The following is a 16,155-nucleotide window of genomic DNA, read 5'->3' as shown; positions in this document are numbered from 1 at the left end:
TGTCATTAGGCTGTCCAAAATAATAAATTTCTTTTCCTGAACTAGCCAAAATGTTAATGTACAATTCTGTAAGCTTCAAAGCATTCCTATAAATACGTTTAAAATGCAGAATACAAGAACGCAGTAGTACATATTAGCAGAGTTAAAAATAGCGCCAGGCGTTTTTAAGAAATTACAGCCTACAGTAATTGAATTTTTAATACATAGTATTGTCAAGCAGCATAAAAAACTCAAAATTCTCTATTTACCCTCCACATGAAGTCTGGCATTGGCTGACACTCTGCCAAGTTTGAAGTTGTACACAGATTCATCTGAAACTAGACACTTCTTAATTTTAAGAGTGTGAATGACTCCATCAACGGTAATCTCATACTTGTCACTTGGTTTGATTTCTTCCCCATTTTTAATCCACTGGGCTCCGGTCACATCAGGGTGTGTAAGCTCCAAGGTAAAGACTGCATCTTGGGTTTCTGTGACTGTCTGATTCTTCAAAGTCTTCTTTACTTTGATAGCTTTAGGAGAATAATTTTATGAACATTATTTATTTTACAATGCAATCTCAATTTTACATTGGCTCATCATCCAGCTCATCATTTTTTTTGTTCAGTTGCGGGACATGTGAATCAGTGGCTGGCCTGCATTTATTGCTCATTCCTAGTTGCTTGTGAACTGAGTGGCTTGCTAGGAAACGTTGGAGGATAGTTGAGAGTCACATGTAGGCCAGATCAGGTAAGGATGGTAGATTTCCTTCCCTGAAGGACATTAGTGAACCAGATGTCTTTTTTTACAACAACTGACAATGGTTTTATGGTGATTAGTAAATTCTTAATTCCAGATATATTTTATTGAATTCAAAATCCATCATCTGCCATGGTGGAATTTGAACCTGGTCTGCAGAATATTAGCTGAGTTTTTGGATTAATCGCTTGCAATATTTCCAGTTCGCCATCACCTCCCTGTGAATTGACCGGAAAGGAGTGGAAAGTACTACTCCTCAGTAACACCAAACCCTTTTGCAAAGATCAAGTGGTATTTTGTAATTAATTGATATCTTACTCTGATTAAATCTCATGCTGTGTTACATATTTTTAATCAGGTGTTTTATTGCACAGAACCAATTGAGCAAAATTGCCATTTCTTTTTACACCTCAGCTGATATCAAATTTCTAATTTTCACCTTGGTCTAGGGTAATGGGACTAAGTATTTACATTAAATGTCAGAGCATCCACTTATGTTAAATTTTCAATAGTAAGAGATTTCGAATCAGCTCTAGAGAGGTAGCTTACATAATTTAAATGAGAGTAATAAACTTTCTTCTATTGCTCCAATAATTGCCATTAAAAAGGAACAACATTTAAATTTTCTGAAACTACTTCACATATTTTATCTTTGGAGAACAGCAAAGCTGTCAGTTTTCCCATACACAAAGGATCCAGTAACAAATAGATAAAAAACAAATGTCTTTTAAATGAAAATAACAAAGCAGCCACTCTACTTTTCCCTCATGCCTTCTGTTATAACAACGTTTTGTAAATAATTTTCATGAAAATCAAGTTTTGCAAAGTAAAATTATGCATAGGGAAAAAAGGATATCCGATTTATTTAATTGTCAGAAGTCATTCATAATCTATTTTGAAAGGAATTGGGGTGGGATTCTTTGGCCTCTCCACAGCAACTTTCTTGCAGCAGGAGGCAATGTGCTATTGGCCAGTGATGAGATATTTTAGTCCTGCCACTGTCATGGGATTTCCCATAGATTCCACCCCACACCGCTAGGAAACCCGCACTGTCACTGGGACCAGAAGACACTACCAGAATGAACACTCACAAAGTTCTGACTTATGTTTTGATTAGATACAGAAGCTGGATTTTCAACTTTTCATCTACTATCTGTGTGTAATATTTAAATGTTAAGATGCTATCTCTTACCAAATGTGTTAAATTCTATTATTATTCTCTTGTTAAGCTATGTGATTCATTTTGCCGTGATTTCTAAGGGAGACAGTAACAAATTTCTCTTTACATCATGAAATCCTTCAATATGTCACCATATTGCTGCTTTGAAATACACATTGCAATATTTAATGCAAATTAAATTATTAATTTTTCAAAATTAGCTAAAATCCTATTTTGATATTTCTAAGTATTTGTGTTCTTATAATAGATGAGAAGTATTTTTCCATTAACAGTTAAATAATTTGGCAATTACACTTCATAATTTTCACAAATGAATTCAATAATTCTCAATGAAACATAAAAGATCACAATCATGTCTAAACATAATCTTTTTGGTGTTTGTGAAACTTACCTTCAACCTTCAGCTTAGCAGATGTCTTGGAGTTTGCAACTTGGTACGAGTATTCAGCGGCATCTTCTGATTTAGTGATATCAATTACAAGACGCCTGGTAACTCCATCTACTTCACTTCGGATAATATTACTAAAGCTTATTGGTTTGCCATCCTTTGACCATATTCCCTCAGATTTTGGATTAGCAACTACACATTCAAACATAGTTGGCTGTGATTCAGGCACTGTCTGGTCCTCAAGAGGTTTGCTGATAGCACCACCTATGGTTGTATAAAAATATGGGAATGAAGCAAATTAAAGGCAACAAAATATTACCAAATAACAATTAACTACATATTTGCATGCACATATAAGCAATGACCCAAAATGAGGGCTCCATGCCTTAGCAAAAATGGCACTACAGCTCAGATTCTGAATGTCCTGCCCCTGACCTTGGCACCCATAATTTTCACCAGGACAATGTTAGGGGAGCACTGGAGGCTGAGGCTGGGGCAGGGATTGGATTGTAGTGTGCACATCCGTGGTTCATGCAGGCAGCTGCATGTAGAAGTGTAATTGCCTGCAAACAGATGCTATTTTCATAACTATAATGTCCAAAATATGACTTGCAGACTTTAAGTGTCTGAGAATAGCTGCAGTAGAAATTTAGAAGATATCCTTGGGGAGGCAAGGTGCGCCTTGGAAGCGGTCAGTTTCCCTTTTAGTATTGTCAAGTTGTAAGGAGATTCAGAATGGCTTGAGACCAATGATCAGCAGACTGGGGTAGATAAGATCGGATACAGAAAGAGTTATAAAGTTATAAACCTCTTGCATAGAGGTACATATAACCACAATTAGAGAATTTAAACATTGTTTTTAAAGCAAACTTAAACCTGTATTAACAACATAATGCTCATAAAGCATAATGGGGCATATTTAAGTGAAAAGAGCCACATTCCTTAAAACACTTTGCTGCTGAGCAAAGGAAAAAATACAATTCTTATCAGTAGTCTCCAGACAGCCCTTAATGGGATACATGCAGAACCAAGGACACCAGATAAAGGGGTCTGGAAAACATCAGGATACTATAAGTAAGGCCTTTAAGGTCCACAAGCTGATCACACAGTCCCATGCTGCCCAGGTGTAGTGTTATTGGCCAAGGTATATAATCTACACTTATAATGATAGGCTCATATCCAGCTGGGGTGGCCAAATAGCTTTGAAAATTGTATAATTAGAGAACAAAGAGTCATGTAATTTCAGAGTTGATTTGGAACTGCTCCAAATCGCTCTTCCTCGTACATTGACCAAGCTTAGAAAATAAAAAATGTCTTTTACCAGAGTACTGCCTCCACAAGTCTTTGTGTTAGCTGAGCCATAATTAAGGGTGGAAATCAACCATGTGAAAGCCAGCACATCACATATGCCCAAATTTTATTGCCAACACTCGCCCTGGAATCGGGGCAGGTGTGGCTTGCAGAATGGAATTCTCTGTTGGCCTTGGGTAGGATTTTACGAGCCTTGTCTGAGCGAGATCATGAAATACTGGCCATAGTCTCTGAAAAATGCTCCTATACAAGTGTAGATATCAATGTTTGTTAAAAGTGGATAAGCTCAATAGAAAAGTCAGGCTGTCATTCAAATCCTCAAGATCGTTTTCTAAAACAAAACTTCCAACCTGCAGTTTCCCATTTCACTACCTGTCTGTTTACTTAAGCCTGAGGGATAACAGTTGGGCTCAATGTTGCATGTCTGATTCCATGATCTAGCATTACCATGATCAGGTGTGGGGGTGTAAGTTCATAGTTTGATTGAGAGCAGTAAGGGTTTATAATTCTTTTTAATGTGGCATAATGGATATAATTTTTTTTCCTAAGTGATTAAAGTACTTGAAATAAATGTTTGTTTTTATTAGGGATTAAGTGTTTGAAAGAATGTACATATATTGAATGAGATTGTAGGAATGACTTTTTTTTAATAGTGAATTTTGCAATCAACACTTAGAACTTTATTTTATGTCATCTCAACATGGTTCCCTGAGATCTGCTCATGGTGGGTACTGGATGATTTGGCATGGTGAGTGTAAGAGCAAAGGATCATGGGCTGGCAAGTGTTGGAACTTAGTTAGCATGAGGCTATGAAGAGTTATGGGAGGTGAGTAAAGAGCATAGGTTGAGATGGCATGGGGGTGGCTGAAAGGGAGTGGAGATTATGAGGGGCCATGAAAAGTGGTGGGGACATGAAGTGGCATGCATTGGGAGGCATGTGGAATGCATGAGCATGAGGAGCGAGGGCTGGTTTTTGTTTTCATTGTAGCTGTCTCAAACCATTTTATAGTAACAGTAATGATACCTAGGTATTTACAATATTTAATTATGAGTTGGCTTTTATTTTTATGAAGAACTCCCATAATCTTTAGTGCAAACAAATAGAAAGAACTATGTTCTATAGTATATCAACTTCTTCATACCTGAAACTGTAAGGCTTGCTTTTGATGTCTTCTCACCAGCCATAAATGTATATTCTCCTTCTTCGTCCTTCATTATGTCCATTACAGTCAGTCTGTAAATTTTGCCCTTTGCCTCTACGTTGTATTTGGAATCTGTTTTGAGCTCTTGGTTCCTAAATAACCATGCCACATCAATTCCAGTATGAGACAACTCTGCTTCAAAGGTAATACTCTGAGTCTCTGTGCATGTAATATTTTTGAGTCCTCTAATAATTTCAATTCCTATAAGAAAAGACACAAATCCAAATTTCAGAAAACAAAATGCCGAATAAAAACAATATAAACTTCTTAAACCAGTTCACAATAATTGGTCACTTACGTTCAACTGTTAGATTACAGCTTGTTTCAGTTTTGCCAATGACAAGTTTGTAGCATCCTTCGTCTGAGGCAAAGGACCTGCTGATTACCAGACGCTGTTTAGCCCCTTTTGCAACAGTTTGTATCCTGTCACCAAGTTCAACTGGTTGGTCATTGAAGTACCATTTCACAGAAGTAATGTGTGCAACTGAGACTTTGCACTCTAAAACTGCCTTTGTTCCCTCAATTACAGTAAGGTCTTTAAGAGGGATCACAACTTCAATAGCTGGAAAGTAAAGAAAATATGGCTGTCATTTGGAAATCCCGGGATACCTCCTATAACTGAATGAAACGTTACAAAATTGTAAAAAATAAAGATAAAAAAAGCATTTACATTGCACAGTTAAATGTCCAGATGTAGAGAGGTCAAAATCAGTGGCATGAAATGAATATATGCCAGCGTCTTCTTTTGTTGCATCCTCAATCAGCAACATATGTGATGTTTTGTCTATAACAAGGTGAACACGTTCATTAGCCTGGATTTCTTGACCATTCTTTTGCCAGACACCTTCAACATTTTCTTGAGAGAATTTAACTTCAAGTTGGGCAATATCGCCTTCACAAATGTTCTGGTCTCCAAGGTCTTGAAGAATTGTCACAGCACGTGCTGCAAGTAACAAAGGTGACCTTTGTCAATAAACCCTTGCAATATCTCCAAAATTGTTGAATTTACCATCATTGTGAATGCATTCCATCTTCAAACCAAATGCTTTATTAGATTAAAAATGAGCTGATTATTACTGATTTACATACAAATTAACTTACGTTTCATCTTCAGATTGCAACTTGTCTTTTTGCCTTCAACAACAAAACTGTATCTGCCCTGGTCTTCCTTGACAACATCTTTAACTGCTAAAGTATGGCGACCACGACGAGAGGACATATAGTATTTGTTGCTGGGCTGGATCTCTACATCTCCTTTGTACCATTTTCCTTCAGCATCCTCACTTGAAAAAGCACATTCTAATTCACCTGAGAATAACTCTGGCACTTCTAAGTCCGCAAGCTCTTGGGTGAATTCAAGGACAGCTCCTATATGAAGATTAAAAAAATCATACTTTAAGCCACCGTATCATAGCCTATCTTGACTTAAGTAATGCTATTAAAGTGTAAATTCATCAGTTCAAGCTCTCAATCAAAGACATGCTTGAAGGAGCATGGGTCAGAGATTGAGCTACAGCACTGTAGTATAAATTCTCCAACCTATTATTTCTTTAAATGTGGTTTCCTATAGGGAGTGTTGGATCAATGAGTTTATTCATAAATCAATGACAACATGCATTTATGTAGCACCTTTAACATAGTTAAATGGATCAGTGCATTTCACAGGTATCAGAAATATCTGATACCAAGCCACTGGCATGGCTGCCTCACAGCACCAGGGACCCAGGTTTAATTCCTGGTTTGTGTTACTGTCTGTGCGGAGTTTGTATGTTCTCCCTGTGTCTGTGTGGGTTTCCTCCCAATGCTTTGGTCTCCTCCCACAGCCTGAAAGATATGCTGGTTAGGTGCACTGGCCATGCTAAATTCTCTCTCGATGTACCAGATTGTGGTGGTGAAAAACTGGCTACCATCAGTGTACATGTGGAAATTGATGTTGCATTTACATTTATTGTTAACAATCATAAGAGGAAAGTTTGAGCAGGTAGGGTCCATGCTCATCCGAATTTGGAAGAATGGGAGGTAATCTGATTGTATTTTATAAGATTTTGAGGGGGATTGACAAGACAGAGTTGACAGGATGTTACTGCTCATGAACCAGGAGGCAAAGCTTAAAAATCAGAGGTCAGCCACTGAAGATGGAGAGGTCTGTTAACCTTTGGACTCTCTTCCACAGACAACAAATGGAGTTTGTGTCATAGAACACATTCAAAGCTGTATTGGGCAGATTTTTGATCAACAGGGATATTTAAGGCAGGGGCATGAAATTTGAGGTCAGGCCACAAATGATTCGCTACAATCCTATCCAATGGTGCAGCAGTCCTATTGGGCCAAATGACTTACTCCTTCTCCAATTTCTTATGACTTTGTGATCTTATTAAGGCCTTATGATTTTATGAAAACAATCAATCATCAAAACCGTCACCAGCAGCAGACATAAGAATAACTTTCTGCATTCATAGAAAGTCATTAAATCTATGGTAAGTTGACATGAATGATGGAATTTCCAAGAGTTTTCTTTTTCATTTTGTAACTTAACCAACTGACATTATGGAGATAAAAGCATTTTCATTCAATCATAATATGGTAATATTTAAAGAGAAGTAACTTAACCAATATTCTAAAAAATTAATTCACATTTTAATTACTCTTTGGCTGCTGTCTATTATGTTGCAGTTATTTAGTTCTTGCTTTGCTACTCATGCATCTTTCATACCTTCAACAATAAGTTTTGCTGTTGATCGTATAGAAGAATCTTCAACAAGAGCACAAGTGTATTCTGCAACATCAGTCATAGCAATTGTCAATACAGACAGGAAATGAACTTTCCGATCAGAATGCATTCGGTATTTGTCACCAGGGAAAATCTGCACGTCATTCTTAAACCATTCTACTTTTATAAATGGTTCTGACAATTCACATTCAAAAGTTGCCATGGTGTCTTTCTCTTTTGCTTTAACATCATGCAACTGCTCGGAAAACGTAATCACTTGCTTGGCTGAAAAAAGATCAGGAAAATACTATAAATATCAGGAAGAATAATTTTTTAAAAAACGTACATCTAGCATTTAGTAGACAAAGCTAATTACCTTGTACAAGCAGGAAAGCGTGGCTTGAGGTTTCACCAACAACATTGATAGCTTTCACCATTATACTGGCAGAATCTTCAGGTACAACATTTCTAATTACAAGTTCACAGACATTGTCTTCAGGCCAATACCAGTAAATTCGTTCAGATTTTTCAAGTTTGACACCATTCTTAAACCATTGGCATTCAGGGTCTGGCTTGCCCACCACTCTAACACGGAAATGACTTTCATCTCCACAAGCCACTGTCTGACTCTGAATACGCTCCAAAATTTTGGGTGCCTCCATACTTGGTGATAACTGAACCTTATCTGGTTTAAAAGTTGGAATGGTGACAGTGCCTTCAGGAGGAGGGAGTTTCTTTTCCTCCTCAGGTACTTCTTTGGTCCAATGGAGAAGTTCTTCCTTTCTTTTTCTCAGCATTTCTTCATAAGCTTCATCTTTTCTACGTGATTTGAGTTCCACTGCTGTAATGGCTTCATAATAACCTTCTTCCTTTCTACGTTTAAATTTGCTACGGAGTTCTTCGGTCTCCTCTGTTAGTTTCTCATGAATAATTCTTTCAGCCTTTTTAAGTTTCACCACCTCTTTGACTGCAGCCTCAGCTGGTTTTTCTACCTTAATGACTTCAAAGAATGGCTTGGCAGGTTCTGATGGGCCAGTTTCAACCTTCTGTTCAGGGGCTCGCCGTAAAATAGACCTGAAATCTTCTCGTTCTGTTATTTCTAGCTTCACTGTGTGTTCCACAACCCCTTCAGGATTTTCTGCCGTAACTTTGACATTACCTGAATCATATGATTTGCAGTCAACAATTTCCAGGTAGTAGATACCATCATAACGTAGCCTAAACCGTTTGCTCTTGCGAATAAGTTGCCCATTAAGATACCAGTTGACCTTTGGTTGAGGATAGCCTATGACACGACACCGGTAGCGTGCTATTTCACCTTCCAGCACTCTTGCTGGTTCTGGGAACAAAACTATTTCAGGCTTTGTCTTCTCTTTTATCAATTCTTCTGAAAGACCTGTAAGTGCACCTTCATGGGCTATTCTTTCAAGTTCTTCAATTCGTTGCATTCCTTTTCTACCCTCAGGTAACTGAGATTCTTCAACAAGGCTCTTTTCATCTTTTACAATGAGAGTTGCTGATGTCTGATCAGTGCCATACTTGTTTGTAGCTCTACAGGTGATGATACCACTATCCCGGGGATATGCTACTTCAAAATCAAGACTACAGTATCCAAATTCATTGATCATACGAAGTCTGTTCGCTGCAGCAAGAGGCTTACTATCAAGTAACCACTCAACAACCATTGTCGGATCACCAATTGGTGTTAGTCTGCATTCAAAGTGTGCTGGTCCGAAACATTTGAGCCTCACAGAACTGGTCTTCTTTTTGAAATGGGGTTTCTGTTGTTTTTCCTTATCATACAAATCACCTTCCTCCCACTGTTCCTGGCCGTAACGTAAATGAAGGGGTTCTAGCTCAGGAGCCGATATCTCCTTAGCTTTATAGGTCCCCTTTGGAATGATTAACTTTCTTTCTGGTTCAGGTTCAGCAAATTCAAGTTCAACATTAAGTTTACATCTTGTTGTGTCACGACCTGCTTTATTGATGGCAGTTGCAGTATACCATGCAGCATCATAATTTGCTACAGAATCAATTTTCAGTGCTCCTTCTCCTTTAGTACCTTCAATCCTAAGATACAAGTAAGTAGAAATTACAAATCAGCAAATACATCATATGCACATGTACCTATTAACAATTTATTAATATTACAATGTACTTACTTAATATGTGGATACTTGTGTTGGGCAATAATATCACTGTTCTTCAGCCATACAATATCAGGATTTGGGTTTCCAACAGCTTTTACTGCCATTGCAACAGGGGCACCTTCTTTAACACTGACATTTTTCAACTTTTCCACAAACTGAGGTCTCAGTAAATGCTCCTTGGCTGCAAAGAAAACAACACAGTTTTAAATGTTGATGTTCAAAAACACACATATGCAATAACAAACATAAATTTTCTGTAAATAATGACTACATTTTCGCAATTTGAATGGCACAATAGAACATTATGCTGATGCTCCAAATTGCTGTACAACTGAGAGTTGGGTTGTAGTTTCACATTGTGGTTTGCCACTGGGAGAAACACACATTGCAGCCAAATTGGCACCAAGCGGAAGTGAAATTCACATGCTATTCATGTTGACTCCCTCCTCCGCATTTGTGAATTATCAACTTGAGATTCTGTCAAAACCCAGAAAAAGATTCACCCTTTCAGCCTCAAAAAGCAATACAAAAGACAGATCCACTTTTTGAAATGATCAATTTTTTTGCCTCGAAACATACAAAGTGTAATTTCAACATCTGTTGCTCTGGCATGTAACATGGACTAGCTCACAGTATAATTGAGGCTAATTTCACACACCACCCTTGTTAATCAAACCTTTTAGGGAATCTGGGGCAAAGTCAGATATACAGTTAGGTCAAGAATCAGCTATGATCCCATTGGGTGGTGCATCAGGCTTGAGGGACTAAGTAGCCTAATCCCATTCCAATGTTTATACCTTCCCCCAAACTGCACTGCCAATTAACATGTACTGCACATAGTGCTTGCAGACAAGGTGACACAAGGTTCAGCAAGGCCACATGTTTTTATTGCAATTAAATCTATTCACATACAGCAGCTGAATTATCTGTCAAGACGTTAACATTTTTTTAAAATCTGGGTGATCCAATGTATTACTATAATGATCTTGTTGACATACTGCTCAACATTTTGGCCTTAGAAGACTAATTGTAATCTCACACAATGCTTTTTCAACCCAAATACATCCTTCTTTCCAGGGTTACTGGGCACTGGAAACCTTACTGCCACATCTCAGTACTCTCAGTGCATTCTAATCAATACAGATGGAACAAAATGTAAATATTATAAAGAACTGGACCTTTTCATTATGAAGTTGTTGGCGGTGCAAAAGGCACTGGAGCAGTGGTCCCAGTGCTGCTTATTATTAATCGCTATACATCTCTTCCAATGAACACAGAAAAAATAAAAACATATTTCTTGTAGCAAGTTCACTTGAAATAATTCTATACATTTTTATTTAAGTATAACGTACCTTCGACAGAGAGTGTCATGGAAACAGAGCTTTTGCCAGCTCTGTTTTGTGCCACAACAGTCCATTCACCAGAATCATTTGGCAGAGCAGGAACAATGATCAGGGATTGAATCCCGTCTTCCTTTACGACAATTTTGTGAGTGTAATCATTCACAATTTGACGACCTGTAACATAAGCGGATATTAAATCAGATATCTCATTTTCCCGTATTATTTGTACACACTTGAATACGCGATGTGACAAAATATAATTCTTACCATTGTGGAACCATAATGTCTCAGGCATGGGTCTACCAACAACCTTTAGGTCAAATCTAGCTGTCTGTCCCTCAGAACACTTAAATGATGTAGGTTTCAGAACAAAAACTGGTTTGTACAGTCTCTCTAGTTGAGTCTCATCAGTATCTTCCAATCTACGAGCAGGTGAACGACTTGGAGATCGAGGAGACACAGAACTGAAGAAAGGGAAAATGGATTTAACATTATCATTAATGTTATAATTTCTATTTTGAAATCATTAGCTGATTAATTTTTAAATTTTCTGAATGCTTCTGAATGTGAAGCATAACATAAAATTAGAACGAAATAATAGTGTCTAATAAACAGTACCGCATTCTCCTCATTATTTCTGTTGTTTGTAAATAAGTATGGCTTGCTGGAGCACCAATGGGTTCAATAAACAGCTTTCCAGAGCAAATAGCATTTCCCTTGACATTGCTGGCAAACACTGTGTAGATGCCCTCATCTTCTGGTAAAACTTTTGGAATACGCAGATTAGCTCTACCATCCTGAGAAATATCCATCTGGTAGTGATCGTTATGTTTCAGACGCTTACCGTCTTTGAACCATACAACCTATGAAAATATGAAACATATATTACGAAGACGCATTAGGTCATTTAAAAATCTCCCAAAAGAGAAGTTTACAAAAGCATTTTAGATTGTACGATACATACTTGCAGCTGTTCACATTAACTATTATATCTAACTAGAAAAAATTTCATCTCAAAACATTCTTCATGGCAAATGTGGTTCCCAATGCAAAAAATAGGTTACCTTGGGTAATGGATAACCAGCTACTTTACAATGGAAAGTAACGCCCATTCCATCAAGGACTCTAAAGCTTTTCAGTGTCGAATCAAATCCTGGTGCAATAGATTCATCTTCAGGAATATCCAACACCATTTCTTCACCATCCTCTTCAAGAAGCTCTTCCAAAGTGATTCTGATGATTCGCAATTCAATTTCTTTGATAAGTCTTTCTTCAAATGAAGAAATATGGTATTCCTAAAGAAAGCAAACAGATGTTATATGGCAATGAGCGATAGATCAAAATACAGCAAAATCTTTACATGCAGGGTAATGCCAGTTAATCAGAAATGTAGTTAATGGGGAATTCCATTTACTAATGGAATACAGCACAATATTTGCAGCATTCTTTAACAGGACATTGAGAGAAAATCATGACAATTTTTGTGGGGAGTTCCCAGATGCAATTGTATGGCAGTAAGGAAAAAAAAAGCCCAGATGTGATTCACGCCACATGGGAAGGGAGCAGGGCCTATTTTCACCAGGAACTTGGCTGATGAGCTCTAGGGGCACCATTACGCAGACACCCTGATCTCCCAGTGCACTCCTAGTGCACCACCCCTCCCCCTGCCGAGCACCGCCCCAGCCAATGCCGACTCAATATATCCCGCAACTGCCACTCTTGCTAATGCCAATCCCCGCCCAATCGCCACACAATCAATCCAGACACCACCTTCTCACCTATCACCACCCTGGGTAATGTCGATCCCCACCCCAACCCCCAACCCACCCCCTCCCTGACCGTTGCCCTAGCAGATTCCAATCCAGTTGATGCCAATCCCCACCCTTCCCTCCACCCCTATGGAACTGACCCCATCTTGCCTCCCCCCCACATGGACCTGCCCCCTTCAGGCCTTGCCCACCCTCCTGCAGATCCAGTCCTTTGGCATTGCCTAAATGCTGACAGTGCCAAGGCACCAGGCTGGCACTGCCCAAAGGGTACAGTTTGGCCCTGCCTCAACCATCCTGGAGCTTCAGTCCCACCAGCAAGACTATCACATCAGGTCCCCATTGATGGGTACAATGAGGGTGCGAAGCTGATTTCATCAGCAATTCAATGCCAGTAACATTGCAAGAGGCAAGAAACTGGGTGTGGACACAACTTTTGCATTTTGCCTGATCTTACCGGCTTGGTCAACTGGTGGGACAAGCCAGTAAGATCACCCCCTATCATTTTCAGAGCTGGTATGGATATTACGTGCCCTTCGTAAACCTTCAGCCTTGCGCATACCCCTTTCCTCACACAATTAACATTCAAAAATGAATAATGTGCATTAGTATGTATGAAAATTTTGCATTTATGATCAAACTTATTTCATGTGGAAAAATGAGAATATTATGATACTGACTATCCCATTCTCTGTTCAATACTATTCAGTGCCAAATGGCACGTTGAAGATGCTTCTCTTTGACCATGCTTTTGTTTTTTGACCAAATATCTTTTTTTATCTTATATTTTGTTTATAATGCTCCTGTGAAGGAGCCATACTAAAGATGATATGTAAATATGAGTTATTGTTCTATTCGTCCATCCATTTCTTTTGCACTTTAGCAAATCTCTGCATGGATAGAATATTGGCTGCCAAGATGATTTTATCCAAAGGTGAACAATAATCATGCAAATTATGTTCTACTGTAATTGCAAAACTGCTTAATTAAGCCACAACACTTATAACATACATTACCTCTGCACATTCTAAAACAAATGTTATAATTTCACAATGCATTTCTGATATTTCTCAAGAAACGTTAACGAATTTTAAGAGGAATCTTACATGTTCTTCTGTCATAGTTTTCATCATGGCTTCGCTTTTACCCATTTTCTTCCTGATTAGTGCTTGTTCTTTTTCATACTCAGTCATTAAAAACATTGGTGCTACATCTGCAGCTTTGGGTTCTTGGACATATTCTGTTATTAATTCTGTTCGCTCTGTCACCACTTGGTGTTCCTTCATGTAAAGCTCATAATCAGCTAAGAAGAAATTGCACCAGAATTAGAACAACAAACTCTTTTGAGTTATTAAAATGGCAAATCAATTCAAAAAGTTAAACAAATATGGCACTTAAGTTATCTTCTACTCAGACTGGAGCGATCAGTATTAAGATCATTGCTCTCATCTCAAGCAGACAGACTTGCATGAAAGAGGCACATGAAAATTTGCAAACAACAGCAAAGTCGGAACCATGCTCAGCAATGATGTGGAGATGCTGGCATTGGACTGGGGTGAGCACAGTAAGAAGTCTCACAACACCATGTTAAAGTCCAACAGGTTTATTTGGAATCATGAGTTTTTGGAGAGCTGCTCCCTCATAAGTGAGTGATTCCAAATTAATCTATTGGATTTTAATCTGCTGGTATGAGACTTCTTACTATGCTTAACTATGAAAAAGGACACTTAGCAATTTCAGATTGCAATTTGAGCAAATAGTTACTGAATGACATTTAATGTGAGATAATTGAGAGGATGAAATACTACACTAAATAAGATAAAATGCTGAAAGAAGTTGAAATGCTCCACAAAATCCAAAACTGCTGTCCTCGCTCAAGAGGTCAGCACTGATTCTCACACCTAACCCAGTAGCCAAACTACTTCCTACAGGAAACCAGCCAAGACTGCTGCCACCCATGCTGAGATTGTGCTATCCGCGTCTGGGCCTTCCAGGCTAAAAGCTGCTTGAAGCCGCCTGCAATCTTCTCCAACAACATTCAGCAGTCACTGGGATAACACTGCACGGGAACACTCACAGGGGCAAAGGCACACTTGAAACAGGCTCCAAGAGAATGACCAAGAATGATTAGCTGACCTCTGTACGTTACATGAAGTAATGTGATTTGTACATTCAGCTCGGAGTGTTTATTTTCTGTGGGCTTTCATTTTTACATTGCAGCTAAGTGGATGCTGTGATAGTCAGTGACAGAGAGAAGGGAAATTGTGGGATTGTTGATGAACAGATAATTGGGGTGGGGTTCTTTTAGGTCAAACAGATAGTTGGGGTTGTGTACTGATATTGCACAAAGATGCCCAGCAGGAAAAAGGCTATCTGTGTTTCCTCCTCTGTTTCTGCTCTTCCTGTGCCTGATCTGTTTGTTATATAGTCGATGGCAAGGACTGTATCCTCTTGATTTTGTTATTGTGCAGCAAGCAACAGATCATGACAAAGCTCTGTCTATTACTGCCGGTTCCTCTACTGTGGTTGAGGCAGCAGAAGTATTGTTCCTGCACACCAATCATTTGCTATGTCACGTTTAGTGTTGCAGCATGGCTTTCATTGTATGTACACTGCACATGTGGGTTGTGCACCAGTGACATCAGCCATGTGGTCAGCAGATAACCCTTGTTATCTAGATGCCACCTTTTGATTTATTGTGTTGACCCAAATGTAGCTGGCACAGTGAGCTATGCAGAATGAAGGCATGATAACTGCTGCCACAACATAGACATCGACTTGCGTGATTCTCTGCCTCTGCTCTTACACCAGCTGGACACTGACAAAATGGAATCCTTTTCAGTTGTGGTGCAGGGCAAAGTTGGCATGTGGCACATACAAAGCAATGTGCGTGCGTTAGCTGGAGTGTTGAGCTCCAAAAAGGCACTGCTGGCTTACTTCCAGAAACTATTCACCGAATCTCTGCTATGGTACTTGGTGTGACTCACCCTAAAACCAGGCAGTTGTGCCACAAGTGCTATTTTGTACCGCAAAGAGTACCCATAGCACCAAAACACAGGGCACTACTGGTCCAATTTTTATGGCGACAGAATCATGGTGCACAGAAAGAAGCCATTTGCCCCTTCACTCCTGTGCTAGCTCTTTGAAAGAACAAAACATGTAACGAGAGATTAGAATTTTTTTTTGACAGAGGGTTGTTAGCCTATGGAAGTTTCAAGCAGAAATAGTGATAGGAGCAGAACGGATAATGGACTTTTGAAATGATAAGGGATAAACATCCAAAAATGAAAATAGTGAGTAAGGGCATAGAAATTAGATAGATATTGCAGATAATGTGATCGGCTAAACACTCTCTTTCTATGCTGTA

At 38.8% G+C, this 16,155-nt stretch overlaps 1 protein-coding gene across 1 annotated transcript in view; it reads right to left on the bottom strand.

Annotated features, from left to right (window-relative positions):
- ttn.2 (titin, tandem duplicate 2) overlaps window positions 1-16,155 on the bottom strand; it is a 324,032-nt gene that overhangs the window by 289,671 nt on the left and 18,206 nt on the right. The window contains exons 16-29 of the mRNA XM_080198903.1: window positions 13,895-14,091; window positions 12,087-12,317; window positions 11,641-11,885; window positions 11,290-11,486; window positions 11,032-11,196; window positions 9,692-9,860; window positions 7,906-9,599; window positions 7,533-7,814; window positions 5,921-6,187; window positions 5,490-5,762; window positions 5,118-5,381; window positions 4,760-5,020; window positions 2,310-2,570; window positions 249-512 (exon numbers count right to left, since the gene is read on the bottom strand). Coding sequence (XP_080055029.1) covers window positions 249-512; window positions 2,310-2,570; window positions 4,760-5,020; window positions 5,118-5,381; window positions 5,490-5,762; window positions 5,921-6,187; window positions 7,533-7,814; window positions 7,906-9,599; window positions 9,692-9,860; window positions 11,032-11,196; window positions 11,290-11,486; window positions 11,641-11,885; window positions 12,087-12,317; window positions 13,895-14,091 — 4,770 coding nt within the window. The remainder of the gene's footprint in view (window positions 1-248; window positions 513-2,309; window positions 2,571-4,759; window positions 5,021-5,117; window positions 5,382-5,489; window positions 5,763-5,920; window positions 6,188-7,532; window positions 7,815-7,905; window positions 9,600-9,691; window positions 9,861-11,031; window positions 11,197-11,289; window positions 11,487-11,640; window positions 11,886-12,086; window positions 12,318-13,894; window positions 14,092-16,155) is intronic.

Source organism: Carcharhinus amblyrhynchos, chromosome 11, assembly GCF_965287045.1.
Source record: "Carcharhinus amblyrhynchos chromosome 11, sCarAmb.v2.hapA, whole genome shotgun sequence".
NCBI classification, from domain to species: domain Eukaryota; kingdom Metazoa; phylum Chordata; class Chondrichthyes; order Carcharhiniformes; family Carcharhinidae; genus Carcharhinus; species Carcharhinus amblyrhynchos.
The sequence above is the reverse complement of the archived record's forward strand: the minus strand, read 5'-3'. Positions and strand labels throughout refer to the sequence as shown.